The sequence below is a fragment of the Orycteropus afer genome, unplaced genomic scaffold (assembly GCF_000298275.1).
Source record: "Orycteropus afer afer isolate SDZICR_OR568_19922 unplaced genomic scaffold, OryAfe1.0 scaffold00311, whole genome shotgun sequence".
Taxonomy (NCBI): Eukaryota; Metazoa; Chordata; class Mammalia; order Tubulidentata; family Orycteropodidae; genus Orycteropus; species Orycteropus afer.
The window spans coordinates 482,754-498,055 of NW_006921898.1; the positions used below are offsets into that span (position 1 = coordinate 482,754).

Sequence of the window (15,302 nt, forward strand, 5' to 3'; positions counted from 1 at the left end):
GGAGATGGTACAACTGTTCTAGAACTACAGTGGGGGTGAAGGGGTGAAGCTCGGACCTTTTGGAGTTCTCCAGTCAAGCCAAAACGCGTGGAGGCAGGTAATCAAAGATCACAGGCCCCAGTGGGTGGCAAGCTGGAAGGAAAAGAGAAGGGTAACTCACACGCAGGCCTGGCTGATGTTTGCAGCGCCTGCCCTGGTTCCCAGCTATTAGAACCGAGCAACAAGGATGCAGTGGTCTGGGATTACTAGATGTTGCACAGGAATGGCTGCAGGTTCCAGGGCTCCCTCAGCTGCAGCCCCCACAGTCGGCAGTCAGGTAGAGTGGAATACAGCTAGATGTCTATGAAGGGTCATTGCCACAGTGGCCAGCAAACCATGGAACTCCAGACTCTAATAAACCAAACTCACTGCCTTCGAGTGGATTGCAACTCATAGTGACCCCTCCTTGGGTTTCGGAGGTGGTACCACTACGGAAGTAGATTGCCCAACCTTCTTTCCAAGGAGTGGCTAGTGGGTTTGAACCGTTAGCCTTCTGGTTAGCAGTCAGTGCCTTAGGCACTATGCTACCAGCGCTCCAGAGCTCCTAGATATGGTCTAATGGTGAATGGTGTAGAAAACCAACCAAAGAAAAGACCCATGTAAATAGATAAATGAATATAAATAGCGATTGGGACTCAGCAGGAAACAAAGGGAGTGTTGGAAAAGATCAGCAGAGAGGCCTCAGGGAGAGCCTTTTGGAGGAGGTGATTTCAGCAGACACGGATGGGAACCGAGAACCGAGTGCAGAATCGGGTTGGGAGGCAAATCAGGTTGGGGGGAGGCAGGACCTGCAGGCTGGGAAGGCCACATTCGGAGGCTACTGCAGTCCGAGCCCAGGCAATGCACTGAGGGTTTAAGCATAGAACTGTTTGTTTTAGGCTCACTTAGTGCCTGAGGCACTTGACTGCTAACCAGAAGGCTGGTGGTTCAAACCCACCAGCCACTCCTTGGAAGGAAGGCTGGGCAATCTGCTCCTGTAGTGATACGCCTGGGAAACCCAAGGAGGGGTCGCTATGAGTCAGGTTTGACTCCACGGCACATAACGACAACAGGCTGCAGTATGGGAAATGGAGTGTCTTTAGGGTCATCTCAGAGCTGGTGCAGAAGTGTAGGACCATTAGGGGCCGTGCAAGAGTTGGGCCTGAGTCCTCCGAGTCGCAAGGATATACTTGCAGGTCAGATATTCTCAAATAACGAGCCCATTAGGGCACTTTTTTTTTTTTTTTTAACTGTGCTTTAGGTGCAAGTTTACAGAGCAGTTTGTTTTACATTCAACATTTCGTTTCACTCCCCAGTTACCATCCCAAACCCTAACCCACTCTCCTCCCCTCCATTCCCAGCATCCGCCCCCCACCCCGTGCCCCTCAGTTATGCACTCCTGTGTGTCCTGTTTTCCTCTGTGCAAATGTTGCATTAAGGCACGTTTTCATTGCTGCTGTGTATGGAGGCCCTCAAACGCATGGGTTCCAGGAGGCAAGACATTTTCCCCCTTTGAAGGAACTTGGACTCCCAACCGCGCTTTGTGGGTCACGTTGGTATCTTGGACACTTCCCCCTCTGTGCCTCAGTCTTCCCATGTGTCAAAGCCAGGACTTTGGGCCAGCCCACAGGTAACACCCTGGACCTTCAGCGCGCACCACGGGCAAAGTGACCACAGTCCCGGCAGAGGAGGCCGCGAGCCATTCACGGGGTTGGCTTCCCACCCGGCAAACAGGCGTGGTAGGGCGAGGAGTGCGCGCCTTCGAGACCCTAGCACACTCCGCATACAGCCCAGGCCGCCTAGTCCGTGGTTTCTGCGCCAACGATCCTGTCCGGCGCTGCCGGGGTGGGGCGGGGCCGAGTGCCCAGCCCTGGAAGGGACACCGGAGAAGCAAGCCGCCCGGAGCTCGGAGGCGGTGGCGGCGGCGGCGGTAGTGCCAGTGGCGAACTCCCGCATAATCCCGAGCACGAGCGCAGGACGGAGGTACGTGGTACAGCTCCAAGTTTCCCAGCCGGGTCTCGGGGCGGGAGGCTCGCCAAGCTGCCAGGCGCAGGTCTGCCCCGGGGCGCCCGCCTGCGCGCCGTCCCCGCCCCTCGGCGGCGCCCCCGCCCCTCTCCCGCCTCCTCCGCCTCCGCCTCCTTTAGGGCCCAAGAAGTGCCGGGCGCGCCAGCGAGCAGAGGGGACTGCTCTCGATTCACTTACTTCCGTGTCTCGCCGCACTAGGGCCAGCGCGCGCCAAGCTACCGCCACCATCGGACAATGGGACGCCCACCCTGGCTGCTGTGAGCTTCCTGCCGCGATCCGTCTGTAGGTCCGTCACTACTGCGGCCCGGGGCTGGTCGGTCCGTCCCGGCCCGTGCTCTCTCATCGCCCCACTAGGATCGCAGCTCCCAGGCCGCCGGAGGAAGCAGCTGGAGCGCCGGCGCCGGGGAAGTGCCTGCGCCTGAGGCCACCGCGCCTTCGCTCTTCTCGGGCGGGTCTGGTGGCCTCTACACTCTTCTCTAACCCGCCGGCTTCACCCGGTCCCCGCCCAGCAGCCGCTCGCTGCCATGTTGTGCGTTTCCGAGTTTGGTTTCTTAAGGAGGATGTGATTTGTGTATATGTGTGTGTGCGTGCGTGTATTTGTGACTATTTCTTTTTCTTTTTATGATTTGAGAAAGAAAAAAGAACTTTGCACGCCAGCCTGCGGACAGCGAAGTGCCACCAGGCCATCCCATGTGTAAGCGCACCGGGGAACAGGAGTTGTAAGCAAACTTCTTCCACCTGGCCTTGAGGCCTAAACGGCTGGACTCCAAGGCTTGGGACCATGACTTTCATGCTGGACAGGTGGAAGTCTTTAACTGCGCTGGGCTGGACTTGAGTCCAGGACCTTCCCCGGCGTTCGCTCAGCATTCCCTCTCCTCTGCTTATCCTCACTTACACGGGGCACTGTAGTAAGCCGGAGTATTTGGCTGCAACATGGATAAGTACGATGACCTGGGCCTGGAGGCCAGTAAATTCATCGAGGACCTGAACATGTATGAGGCCTCCAAGGATGGGCTCTTTCGTGTGGACAAGGGTGCAGGCAACAATCCTGAGTTTGAGGAAACACGCAGGGTGTTCGCCACCAAGATGGCCAAAATCCATCTTCAGCAGCAGCAACAGCTCCTGCAGGAGGAGGCCCTGCCCCGGGGAGGCCAAGGCCCAGTCAATGGTGGTGGCCGTCTGGGCCAGCAGGCTCACCGGGAAGCTGGTGTGGGCAGCAAGATAACCCTAGATGGTGCCGCCAAGCCTCCTCTTGCTGCCTCTACAGTGGCACCTGGGGCAGCTGCCACCATTGCTGCTGGGCAGCCCTTGTACCCACCCCAGGAGCAGAGGGCCAGGCCGTATGCCCGTGGCATGAGACATGGCAGTCAGGACTGTGGCTCTGGGGAGAGCCTGGAAAGTTCTGAGATGTCTGCTTTCCACCCACCAGGCACCTGCGAGGATTCTTCCTGCGTCACTCATGGAGACTATTACGACAACTTACCTTTGGCAAGCCCAAAGTGGGGCGATGAGCCAGGAGTGTCCCCTAACATCAGGCCAAGTGTAGGAGGAAGTGGATGGCCTGGCCCCCCAGGGAGTGACCCATCACTGCCCAAACTCTCTGGGAACCATCGTCTGTACCAGCCACAGCTGTCCCAGAGCTCCAACAAGTTGTTTGAAAGTGGCCTCAGTGGCCACAATGGTGGCATTGGTAGCCATGGTAGTGAGAAGCCAGTGGGCCCTTGGTCTACCTCTTCCCAGCGGGTGAACTCTGGCCTCCGTTCCTCAGGCCCAGAGAATGGACCTCCCCTAGGGCCCGCTCAGCCTAGGACCCCCTTCTCAGCACCCCTGACCCTGAGCCGCACTGGTCAAGGAGCTCTTCTAAGAACAAACTCAGGGGTGGAAAGTGAGGTTTCAGGTGTGTTGTCTAAACCTATTGTGGACCCTCAACCCTGGTTCCAGGATGGTCCCAAATCCTACCTTTCTAGTTCTGCTCCATCATCCTCTTCTGCCGTCATGGACAACTCACAGATAGATGTGGCCTTTAAGCTAGGTCCCAAATCTGGCTGTATAGACCCTGGCACTGGTCCCAAGCTCAGCTCCACCGGCCTTGTCCATCCAGTGATGTCCACCCTGTCTGAATTATCTTGTAAAGAGGATCCCCCTGGCTGGTCCCCTGACAGCAGCCTGGGACCTGTGTTCTCAGAGAGCCCCAGCCTCCCCAGGGTGCGGCTGCCCTGCCAGACCCTTGTGCCTGGCCCAGAGCTCGGACCCTCGGCCGCCGAATTGAAATTAGAAGCCCTCACCCAGCATCTGGAGCGGGAGATGGATGCTCACCCGAAGGCCGATTACTTTGGTGAGTGAGAGGTTGGTGGAGTTACCCAGGGTTGGGTGATGGGGTCCCTGTACTTGGGGGAAGTGAACTGCACCAAGGATGCTGCAGCTCACCTCCAGGGGCCTGCTTTTTTCTTGGGGGGGGGGTGTGTGTGGCAAGGAGGGTGGAGGCTTCCTCTTTCTGCTGCTGCTTCTGATTCAGAAACGTGAAAGCATCCCTGGGCAGAAAGCAGATCTTGCAGCTGGGGGTTACCCATGTGTGAAGGGTGAAATAGGGTGGGACTGCTCTTCATCATGGTCAGAAAAAGGAAATGCTGTGACTTTGGACTTCAGGAGTTTCAGGTGAGCTTCTTTCAAGAAACAGACTCTTGCTGGACTTGGATGAGAGTGACTGTTCAGGGCCAGATCCCCCTGAGCATCCTGTCAGTATGTTGACCAAGCAGGCCTGGCTATTTGAGGACCAGTGCATGGAGCAGGGGTACCTGACTGTGTGTATATGTGTGTGTGTGTGCATATGCGTGTGTGCATGTGCACGTGCAGGTACTTGAGTGCAGTTGACACAGGTACTTGAGTGCAGTTGATGCAGGTACCAACATGGAAGACTTTGATCTAGAGCAGCGGTTCTGGAAGTGTGGTTGCTGGACCAGCTGCATCTTTTCACCTGGGAGCTGGTTGGAAATGTGCATTCTGGAGCGCTACCCCAGACCTGCTGAGTCAGAAATTCTGGGGTGGGACCTGATAATCAGTGAGTTCATCATTGTTTGCTGGTCCTGATGTGGGGGATGGTTTGAGAACAGCTGGATTAGCTGCCTCGTCACTCAGCCCCAGCCCTGGGTGCCAGCCAGCAGCTGGGCTGGCGTGAAGTGGCTCACAAGAGGACGGAAGATGGTCCTTGCTGATGTTACTCAAAAGTACAGTTTTGTTTTTTTCTCTTTTTAAAACCACAAACTCTTGGAGACTGCTGGTTTCAGCCTTTTTTCTCCACACAGGGTTTTGATGCAGCAAGAAGGTAGCTATATTCTTCTGTTGAGTAATGATGCAGCTGTCTCATAGGAGAGCCAGCTAGAGAGCAGCCTGTACTTAGAAGAATCTGAGGGTTGTGTTTTCCTTTTGGACTCTGGATAATTGGGGTTATGATTTACCCACAGGAGGCCTGAGAGCCCTGGGAAACTCCGAGTACTACTAGCACAGCAGTTCTGTAGATTGGAGGAGAGCATGGGCCAGAAGGACCCTGGAGGGGGAAGATGTCTGGCTTACTGCTTTCAGTCTACTCTTACTCTCTATGATTGAATGATTCTGTTCCAAAATGCTTAAAGGGACACGAGTCTAAGTCATGGGCCCTTGGTCAGAACCCTCACTCCCTGTAGGATCTTTATGGGAATCAGCTCTCACACCACTCAGCAGTGGTGGAGTTGCTGTTATTGGTTCATTTTTCTAGCATGTAGCACCATCATACCCTGAACTGTCTCTTCTTTGCAGATTCCACTTTGGGATAATATTTAGCTGGAAATATTGTGGGTATTTTAATTTAAACTCTTATTTGATTTTTAATTTCAAAGTTAATGAGAAACAAATGGCAGTTAAATGTACTTAAGGATGCAAGTTTGCATTTTGTATCAGAGAGATGATAGCAGCTAACCAAAACCTAAACAACCCATTGCTCTCGAGTCAACCTGATCCATGGCAATCCCTATGTTATATAGCAGGACTGTCCTCCACAGGGTTTTCTTGTCTGTCATCTTTATGGAGGCAGATTGCCAGGCTCTTGTTCTGTGGTGCCACTGGGTGCATTGCCAACCTTTACGTTGGTTGTCGAGCATGAACTATTGAGCATCTGCCTTGTACCTTGCTCTCTGCTAGGCTTTGAGGTTCCAACAGTGAACAGGACAGAAAAAAAACTCAATCCTCCTAAAGAAGACATTGTGGAAGGAGACAGGAAATGAGCAAAATAAATAAACAAGTTGTATGGAGAGAAAGGAGCCCTGGTGGCTCAGTGGCTTAAACACTCATGCTAACCAAAAGGGTGGCGATTTGAACCCATAAGCCGCTTCGTGGGAGAAAGCTGGAGCAGTCTGCTTCTGTAAAGATTTCTAGCCCTAGAAACTCTATGGGACAATTCTATTGTGTCCTGTAGGGTTGCTATGAGCCAGAAATGATGGCAGTGGTGTTTTTTTTTGTTGTTGTTTTCCAAAGGAGAGAAATAAGATTGTGGGTGGAGTTGCAGGGCAGGGGTAGGTAGGAGATTTGTGGTTTTAAATCAGTAGTCAGGGACGGTCTTACCAAGAAGGTAGCATTTGAACAAAGGCTTGAATGAGGTGAGGAGAGCATAATGCATATCTACCTGTGGAACAGATGCTCTGGGTGGGGGAGACTACTGGGGGGCTGCTCCCATCCATGCCCTGCACTGGATACTTGATGTTGACTATTTAACTTATTTGGCCCAATAACGTTAGGCAACAGGTTCTATCCTTTTGCTCATTTTACCCATGAAGAAACTCAAGCTCAGGGAGCTGAGTACTATCCACAGCCTCACAGGTAGTTCTGGGTTTAAACCTGACCATTTAGCGCCTGTGCCCATGCTTCTCACTGCCCAACTGCATTACCAAATGGCCTCCCAGGCATAGCTTTGAAATCTTTTTTTTAGTTTATTTTTATTTTTTTACTTTGAAATCTTTTTAATGAGCGAATTTATTATTATTATTTGACTAAGCATTCTATTCACCTAGAAAATTCAGAAGCTGTAGAAGCATGTCCAGGGAGATACTGCTCTCCTCCCCACCCCTGTTAGTCATCAAGTGTCCTTCTGGGTATAATGAATATAAATATATCTATCTCGCAATAGTGTCACGCTCCCCACCTGCTCTTTGCCATTTCCACTGAACAGTGTGTCTTGGCAGTTATCCCACATCAGCACGTGTTGATTGCCTCAATGTTGATTGCCTCAATGTCGCCACTGTGTGGATGTGCCCCAGGTCACGTAAGCAGCCCTCACTGTTGGACCTTTAAAATGTGCTCATCTGCAAGGAACAAGTATAACTGTAGGATAACCCCCCAGGAGTGGGATTGTGGGGCTGGGGCTTTGTGCTGGATAGATGTTGCCTAGTTGCTTTCCACCTGCTTGGGCTATGGAGCTCCGATCTGTGTGAGGCAAGAGGAGGTTGCTTCATCTGACCATCCAATGCTGGCCCAACCCTGCTGTGGGACCTGAACAAACCACGTGCTGTTTCAGGCCTCACTTCCCTCGTCTGTCGTGTGAGGTTCTGGACCAGCTCAGGGGCTTACCACCATGGCTGTTGTTCTCTTCCTGAGGTCTGGTATCATTTTAGATGATTTTGTCTCCCAACACGCTGTTGTTGTTGTTGTTGTTGCTAGGTGCTATGTTGAGTTGATTTTCAACTCATAGCAACCCTATATGACAGAGTAGAATTGCTCTGTAGGGTTTTCTTGTCTGATTTTTATAGGAGCTGATTGCCAGGTCTTTTCTCCTGCAAAGCCACTGGGTGGGTTCAGTTAATAGCTGAGTACTTAATCTTTGGGGCACTCTGGTAGTATAGTGCCTAAGGCACTTGACTGCTAATCAGAAGGCTGGCGGTTCAAACCCACCAGCCTCTCCTTGGAAGGAAGGTTGGGGAATCTACTTCCGTAGTGATACTGCCTCGGAAACCCAAGGAGGGGTTGCTATGAGTTGAGTGCGACTCAATTGCACATAACAACACAACAACTTAACTTTGTGCCACCAGGGCTCCTTCCCCACCATGCTACGTGTCTGAAAGGCTGTGGCCAACATTTAGAGTCCCAGCCTGGTTGTTAGTATACTTTGGTTTTGCTGTTTCACATGCTTGAAAACACCTGCTGATGAATATCTCAAAAAATGTGTCTTTGTGCTGGCATGTCAGTTGTTTCACAAATAGAGAAATGTTTAAGGTACAAGGGCCTTGCCAGAGAGGGTCAGGATAGTTTAACTGCTGCCGTCGAAGTTGTAATTCTAGCCAAAAATAAAATAGGTTTTTTTGGCTAATTTACCTAGGCATCCTTACTGTGTCAGACAAAAGGGGTCCTTTTGGCTGTTTGACATTGTGGGAAGAGCTTGTGAAACCCAGTTACCCCCTTTGAGGACTCACGGGGATCTGAAAGCACCCTGGTTTCAAGTTACTAGATAGCTCATCAGCAAAGTCTTCTGAGATCCCCACACTGTCTCTGGTTTACTTAAATGTGATCCTACAAAGGTGCTGTTTCTTTCCTCTCTTCCTCCTGGGTCCACCTTCCCTTCTCTCACATCCTCTGTGACCTTTCTGATGTATCCTTCTGTCCACGAGGAAAGAGTTAAGGACAAACTCTTGATGCTGCTTGGAGAATGTTGTTCCATACCAAACCAAACCAAAGTCACTGCCTTCAAGTCGATTGCAACTCATTCCAACCCCTCCTTGGGTTTCCGAGAGATATCTCTAAGGAAGTAGATTGCCCAGTCTTCCTTCCGAGGAGATGGGTTTGAACCACCAGCCTTTTGGTGAGCACTCAAATGCCTTAGGCACTATGCCACCAGAGCTTCCAGAAAATGTTGTTAGGGTATCCATAAAGACTAGAGTCTTGGAAACCCTATGGGGCAGTTCTGCTCTGTTCTTTATGGTTGCTATAAGTTGGAGTCAACTTGGCAGCAGTGTTTTTTTGTTTGTTTTTTTTAATTATTTGTTTATACTGTGGAGGTAAAGTGAAGGGAGTATCACACCTTTTGTTTAATCTTGCCCTGACCTTCTTCCCCTCCACTGTATCTACTTGTCTTCCTCATACTGGTCCCCTCCTTCCTTTCCAAGGAAAGAAGACCCAAATAAACCACTTGTCACAGGCTGGGTTCCCCAGGAAGCCAACTTGAGACAGAATTTGGTGTGCAGGGGGCTTATTGTGGAGTGCTCGTGGAGCACTCTGGTGCTAACCAAAAGGTTGGAGGTTCAACCACCCAGAGGTGCCTTGGAAGAAAGACCTGATGATCTGCTTCTGAAAAGTCAGCCATTGAAAACCCCGTGGAGCACAGTTTTACCCTGACAGACACGGGGTCACCATGAGTAGGAGTCGACTCCACAGCAACAGTTTTTTGCATGTGTTTGTGTGGGATCAACACTTGTGCAGGGAGGGAGAGGAGCAGGACTGGGTGGGGAGAGCTCCAGCTGTGGTGCAGGCCTGACAAACCTCGGCAACCCCAATGGAGTTTGGAGGCAGAAAAGCCCTTCAGAATTGCCCTGAGATGGCCTGGCCTTCGTATGCCCCCATGGGTCACTCATTGGATGTGGCTGCTCAGGGAAAGGGGTGACCTTGGGTGGGCTGACTCTCTGCAGCTGAGGTAATCCCTGTATGGGCTGCAGGTGAGGGCCACAACTAGAGCAACAATTCCTTTACTGGAGAGAGATCTGGGCTGTACATCATGAGGTCCACCACAGCCCCTGTCCTTTGGGCAGTTACTGTGGCCTTAGGCAACAGGATACTAGTAATAGCCACTGTTCTATGAGTGCCTGTGATGTGCCAGGCATTGGGTTGAGTGCTTTGTGACATTGTTGTCAGTTAGCTCTCACAGCCAGGTATGATGTAGGCACCATCATCCTCATTTTACAGTTGAGAATCTGAGGCCAGAGAGGTTAAATACAGGCATACCCCAGAGATATTGCAGGTTTGGTTCCAGACCACTGCAATAAAGTGAGTCACACGAAGTTTTTGGTTTTCAGTGCATATGAAAGTTATGTTTACACTATTAAATATACTGTAGTCTATTAAATGTACGATGGCATTATGAAAAAGTTTGAAATACTATGTGAATTACTAGAATGTGACCCAGAGACATGAAGGGAGCACATGCTATTGGAAAAAGGGCACTGATAGATTCACTTAATGCAAGTTTGCCATAATCCTTCAATTTGTAAAAAACACAGTATCTGTGAAGTGCAGTAAAGTGAAGCTCAATAAAACAAGGTGTATCAGTACTTGTTCAGGACCATACAGCTCTAACTTGTGATGTGACTGGCTTCCATGCCTCTCAGGGCACCAGACCACTCATGGCTTTTCCTTCTCCATCTCTGCTTGGATGGTGGGGCTGGGTGGCCTTTGGGGTCTGTGATGGTTATGATTATGTGTCAACTTGGCTAGGCCATGATTTTCAGTGGTTTGGCTGGTATGATTGGTCTTGAGTACCTACCAAAGGGACATTAGATTGATACTACATAAAACCCACTGCCATTGAGTCACTTACAACTCATAGCACCCCCATTGGGTTTCCACGGCAATAAATCTTTACAGAGGTAGATTGCCCAATCTTCCTTCCGAGGAGTGGCTGGTAGGTTTAAACCGCCAACCTTCTGGTTAGTAGTTACATGCCTTAGGCACTACACCACCAGTGCTCCTTGATATTACATAATAGAAGTAAAAATAATGGAGATAAAAATAATGGAGGTGTGAATTCTCCTGGGAATGGCCCTGCCTCCACCAGGGCCCTGCCTCTTCCCCCACTGGATTTCATTTTACAGGAGATGGGCAAGGTTAAATAAGCAGCCCAAATGCTGGCATGTTCTTTCTACTCCTTCCATCTGATAGTCCCTTCTTTAACCACTTCCTATCTGGCTTTTTCGTTATGTTTGGAGTAGAGGGCTTAAGCCCAGCTGTCAGTGAAAAATTGACAAGAGTTTCAGAGCATTTTTTGTATAGAAGGAAGTTATAAGTCCAATCCTGTAATCGAGAATGGTGCCTTGAGAATTCTAGGACAGGAGGAGCCTGTCTGTGTACTCCAGAGGTCCTAATTATCTGCCTCTCCAAATATTGAGTGTTTCAGTAAATAAACTAAATACTTGAAGTAGAAGGTGGCTGAAGATATTAGCTGTCTGGCTCTGTGTAAATAGCCAGCATGACTGAGTATGATTTGGGGCCAGCTTACCTGGGAACTTATGCCAAAATTCCTTTTGAGGAGGTTGTGCTGCAGTTTAGGTCCCTGGGTGGTGCAAGCAGTTTGCACTTGACTCCTAACCTAAAGATTGGCAGTTCAAACCCATACAACAGTGCCACAGAAGAAAGGCCTGGTGCTCTGCTTCTGTAGAGAGTGCAGTCAAGAAAACCCAATGGAGTTGGATTCTAACGTGTGAGATCATCATGAGTTGGAATCTACTTAATAGCAACAGGTTTTCAGTGTTTTTTTGGTGTTGTAATTTGGGCACACTGAGTCCAGGCTTCGACTGCCATGGAAGTAAATTTATGATGCTCAAATGAGCTTTTTTAAAATACCATCCAAGATTTTGCCTATCTAGCATAGTGCCTAAGGCACTTGACTGCTAACCAGAAGGCTGGAGGTTCAAATCCACCAGCCACTCCTCGGAAGGAAGGTTGGGCAATCTACTTCCGTAGTGATACTGCCTTGGAAACCCAAGGAGGGGTCGCTATGAGTCGGGTTCGACCCGAAGGCACATAACAACAACAACAACAGCCTTGCAGGTGCTTGCCCTGGGATATGCAGATACTCAGCCCTTTGAAAATTGGGCAGCCTATGTGCATTTTTTTTTTTTTTAAATGGGCCAGGTAGTCTTTGTCTCAAAATTAGTCAGACATATTTTTGTCTTTTTTACTTTTTATTAAAGCATAATACACACATTGTACGTGTGCAGCTTGATGAATATTCACAAAGTGAATGCACCTGTGTAACCAGCACCCAGATTAGAAACAGAACATGACCTGCAGCTGAGAAGGCCCCCCATGCCCATGTCTAGTCACTATTGCCTGCCTTCTAGAGATAACCACAATTCCAACCTTTTACAGCAGAGATGAGTTTTGAGCCAAATGCTATTTGAAGTAAAATTTAAAACTTAAAAAAAAAAATTATTTTAGGTGTGTTATGGCACCTTTTGAGATAAGCGTAGATTCCTTGAGTGAAACACCAGCTGGAAATAACTGGCGTTGGTGACGTTGGGATAGGGCGGCTCCATTGCATGCCCTCCAGAGCTGTCCAGGCTCTCTTCTGCAATGGGGGTGGCTCCTGAGACCAGTGGTCAGGACTCGGATGCCATTCTGGTCATTTGCATTCTTTGAAGGGATGTTACTTTTCATCATATGCCATAGCACCATCTCCACCCACCCACTCTCTCCACAAGCATTTCTCTTCAGAGATTCCTGAGGTTTCAAGGGGGAGATGATGACTAAGTTCCTGAATTTCATTGAAAGAGCTCATCTTTTCACTCAGCCCACAGATCAACAAGGCATATATACGTCAAATGCCTGATATACCACTGAGGTCCCTGGATGGTGGTTGTTGTTGTTATGTGCCATCGAGTCGTCTCCGACTTATGGTGACCTTATATACAACAGAACAAAACACTACCCTGTCCTGTGTCAGCCTCACAATCCCTACTATACCTGAGCCCATCGCTGTAGCCACGGTGTCAATCCATCTTGTTGAAGGCCTTCCCCTCTTTCCCCTGGATGGTATAAATGGTTAACATGCTTGGCCACTAACCACAAGGTTGGTGGATGATAATCCTCCATGCCCATATACATTATAGAACTAACAGGACAAGGTTGGAGTAGCTTCTTAGCAGCAACCAAGCACCTTGAGGGAGTGAATCACTGGGCCTGTGGTCTCAGGACCATGGTCTCAGGGGACATTGAGCTCAGTTGGCATCTCTGTACATGAAAATCTTGTTCTGCATCCTGCTTTGGTGAGTAGCAACTTAAAAGGGTCTTAGAAGCTTTCAAGTGGCCGTGTAAGATGCAACTATTGGGCTCCCATCAGCTGGAGCAAAGAAGAGTGAAGAAAATGAAAAGCATATGGAAACAATTTATCCAAGGGCCTGATGGTCCATGGGAATCTCAGTCTTCATGACCCTGAGCCCAGAAGAACTAGATGGTACCCAGCTATCAATGCCAACTACTCAGAAAGGTATCAAAATTGGAGATCCTGGATAGAGTGGGAAGAAAAAGGTGTAACAAAATTCAAAAACATAAAAAAAAAAGACCCGAATTACTAGTTGAATGGAGGCTGGTGGTGTCCCTGAGACTGTTTCAAGTCCACCCAGAAGTACTTTGGAAGAAAGACCTGGCAATCTACTTTAGAAGAATCAGCCATTGAATACCCCGTGGAGCACAGTTCAGCTGTGACACATGCAGGGTTGCCTTGAGTTGGAGTTGACTTGATGGTAACTGGGGGGTGCTGTGCCCTAAGCACTGGGCGTGGTGCTAGGGCAAAGGCTACTAAGAAGGTCAAACTGAGGCCCTCACACTTTCAATGAAATAATGGCCTTGGGACCTTTCCCTCCCTGTCATATCGCCCCATTGAGCCTTAGTTCACTGTGCTCCCACTGCACCAGGCTCTTTGCTGTCCTCTGAGGGTATTGAGTTCATCCTAAGCACAAGGTCCTTGGCCTGACCTTTCCCCAGCAAATGCCCTTCTGTCCAGCATGGGGCTGCCCAAACCTGCCTATCCTCAGGGAGGCTGGGTCTGCCGGGAGCTGTAGCCCTGGTGGATCCTGATGTAGGTTTCTCCTGGGATCTGCCTTGTCCTGTCACACTTTCTCTCTGGGGTCCGTCTGCTTCAGGGATGATATGTTTCTGCCCTGTTCTCTGTGACCAGGAAAGAATTTCTTGTTTTTTCCATCCAGTCCTCCTGTACTTTCCATTAGTAATCCAGAGCATGAAACTGATCTCTGACATGGCCATTCTTGCCAGAGGTTTTACAAACCCCAGTTATGCTTCTTTATATCTGTTGATTTATTTATGGTTTCTGCATAGGAGATGGAACTGTGGGAGAAGGGTCCGCATTTAGGAGTCAGGAAACCAGGTGCTCTGGGCCTGATCCTACCAACTGTCCAGGGTATGACGTTGGGCAGTCCCTCAACCCTTGCGCTGAGCCAACATGACCTCTGAGGTCTCTTGCTGGCCTAGAGCTCTGTGACTGTGGCATTGTACACAACTGGATGCCTGGATATTAACTAACCCAGTGACAAAGAACTGGGTAGTATAACTGGCAGCAGCAGAGAGCCAGGAAAGGCAGGGGGCTGAATGTCCTAGCATCCCATTCCCCTTCTAGATCTCTACAGAATGAAACAACTTTTTTTAGTTGCAGTTATATTTTCCATTGCAAATGGTAATATTTTTTTCCTTAGATACTCTGAAAAAAAAAAAAAAAACAGGCACTTAAAAGAAGAAACATGAATCACTCCTACACCTGTCACCCTTAGAATAATCAGTGTTATTTAAGATTCTCTTCAGAAGGTTTTCAGTTGCCAGGGAGTGGCCATAGCCCATTATTGGTGCAGGATGCCTCATGCGCTGCCATTCTTGGGTCTTTGGCCAAAAGTAGAATCATTTACTGAGCTATAGGCTGATCTGCTCTGAGGAGTACGTTTAATGAAAAGATTGGAAGGGAGTAAATATCTCCTGTAGGAAACAACCAAATGTGGTGAGCTACAGTATTGCACTGACTATCAGCCCTCAGAGGCCTTTCAAGGCTCTCGTGCTCATTAAACTTGGTATCTTTAATGCAGGGGACAGCTGGGAGCGCTGGTTTGTGGGGCTCGGCTTTCTTGTTTGTGCTGGCACATCCCAGGCTGCCTCTGTGGCTGGAGTGGTGCCCTCTGTGTTGCTGGGTCATTTGATCCAGAACTGTGGTCTGGGCCTGGCACTGTGAAAGCTGGTCTTTCCCTTTGTCCTCAGTGCCCACGTAGTGTGCGTTCAGTGGATATCTGTTGAAAGAATGCATGGGCTTCACTTACGGGTTAAAGGGCCTAGGAGAAGAGGTTTTTAGCTGGAGTATGACTCAGAGTTTTGCTAAAATGTTTTGAGCAGTTACTCTGTACCTGGCACTTCTCTGAGCATCTCATATGTATAAATTTGTATAATCCTCCTAACAACCCCATTTGATTTTCCCCATTTTACACATAGAGAAACTAAGCTACATAGAGGTTAAGTAACCTACCTTATATATA

General features: G+C 49.4%; 1 protein-coding gene across 1 annotated transcript in view; it reads left to right on the top strand.

Moving 5' to 3' along the window:
- The first annotated feature begins 2,976 nt into the window (after positions 1-2,976).
- The window catches only part of LIMD1 (LIM domain containing 1), a 90,600-nt gene continuing 78,274 nt past the window's right edge, over positions 2,977-15,302 (top strand). Inside the window, exon 1 of the mRNA XM_007951732.1 lies at positions 2,977-4,378. Coding sequence (XP_007949923.1) covers positions 2,977-4,378 — 1,402 coding nt within the window. The remainder of the gene's footprint in view (positions 4,379-15,302) is intronic.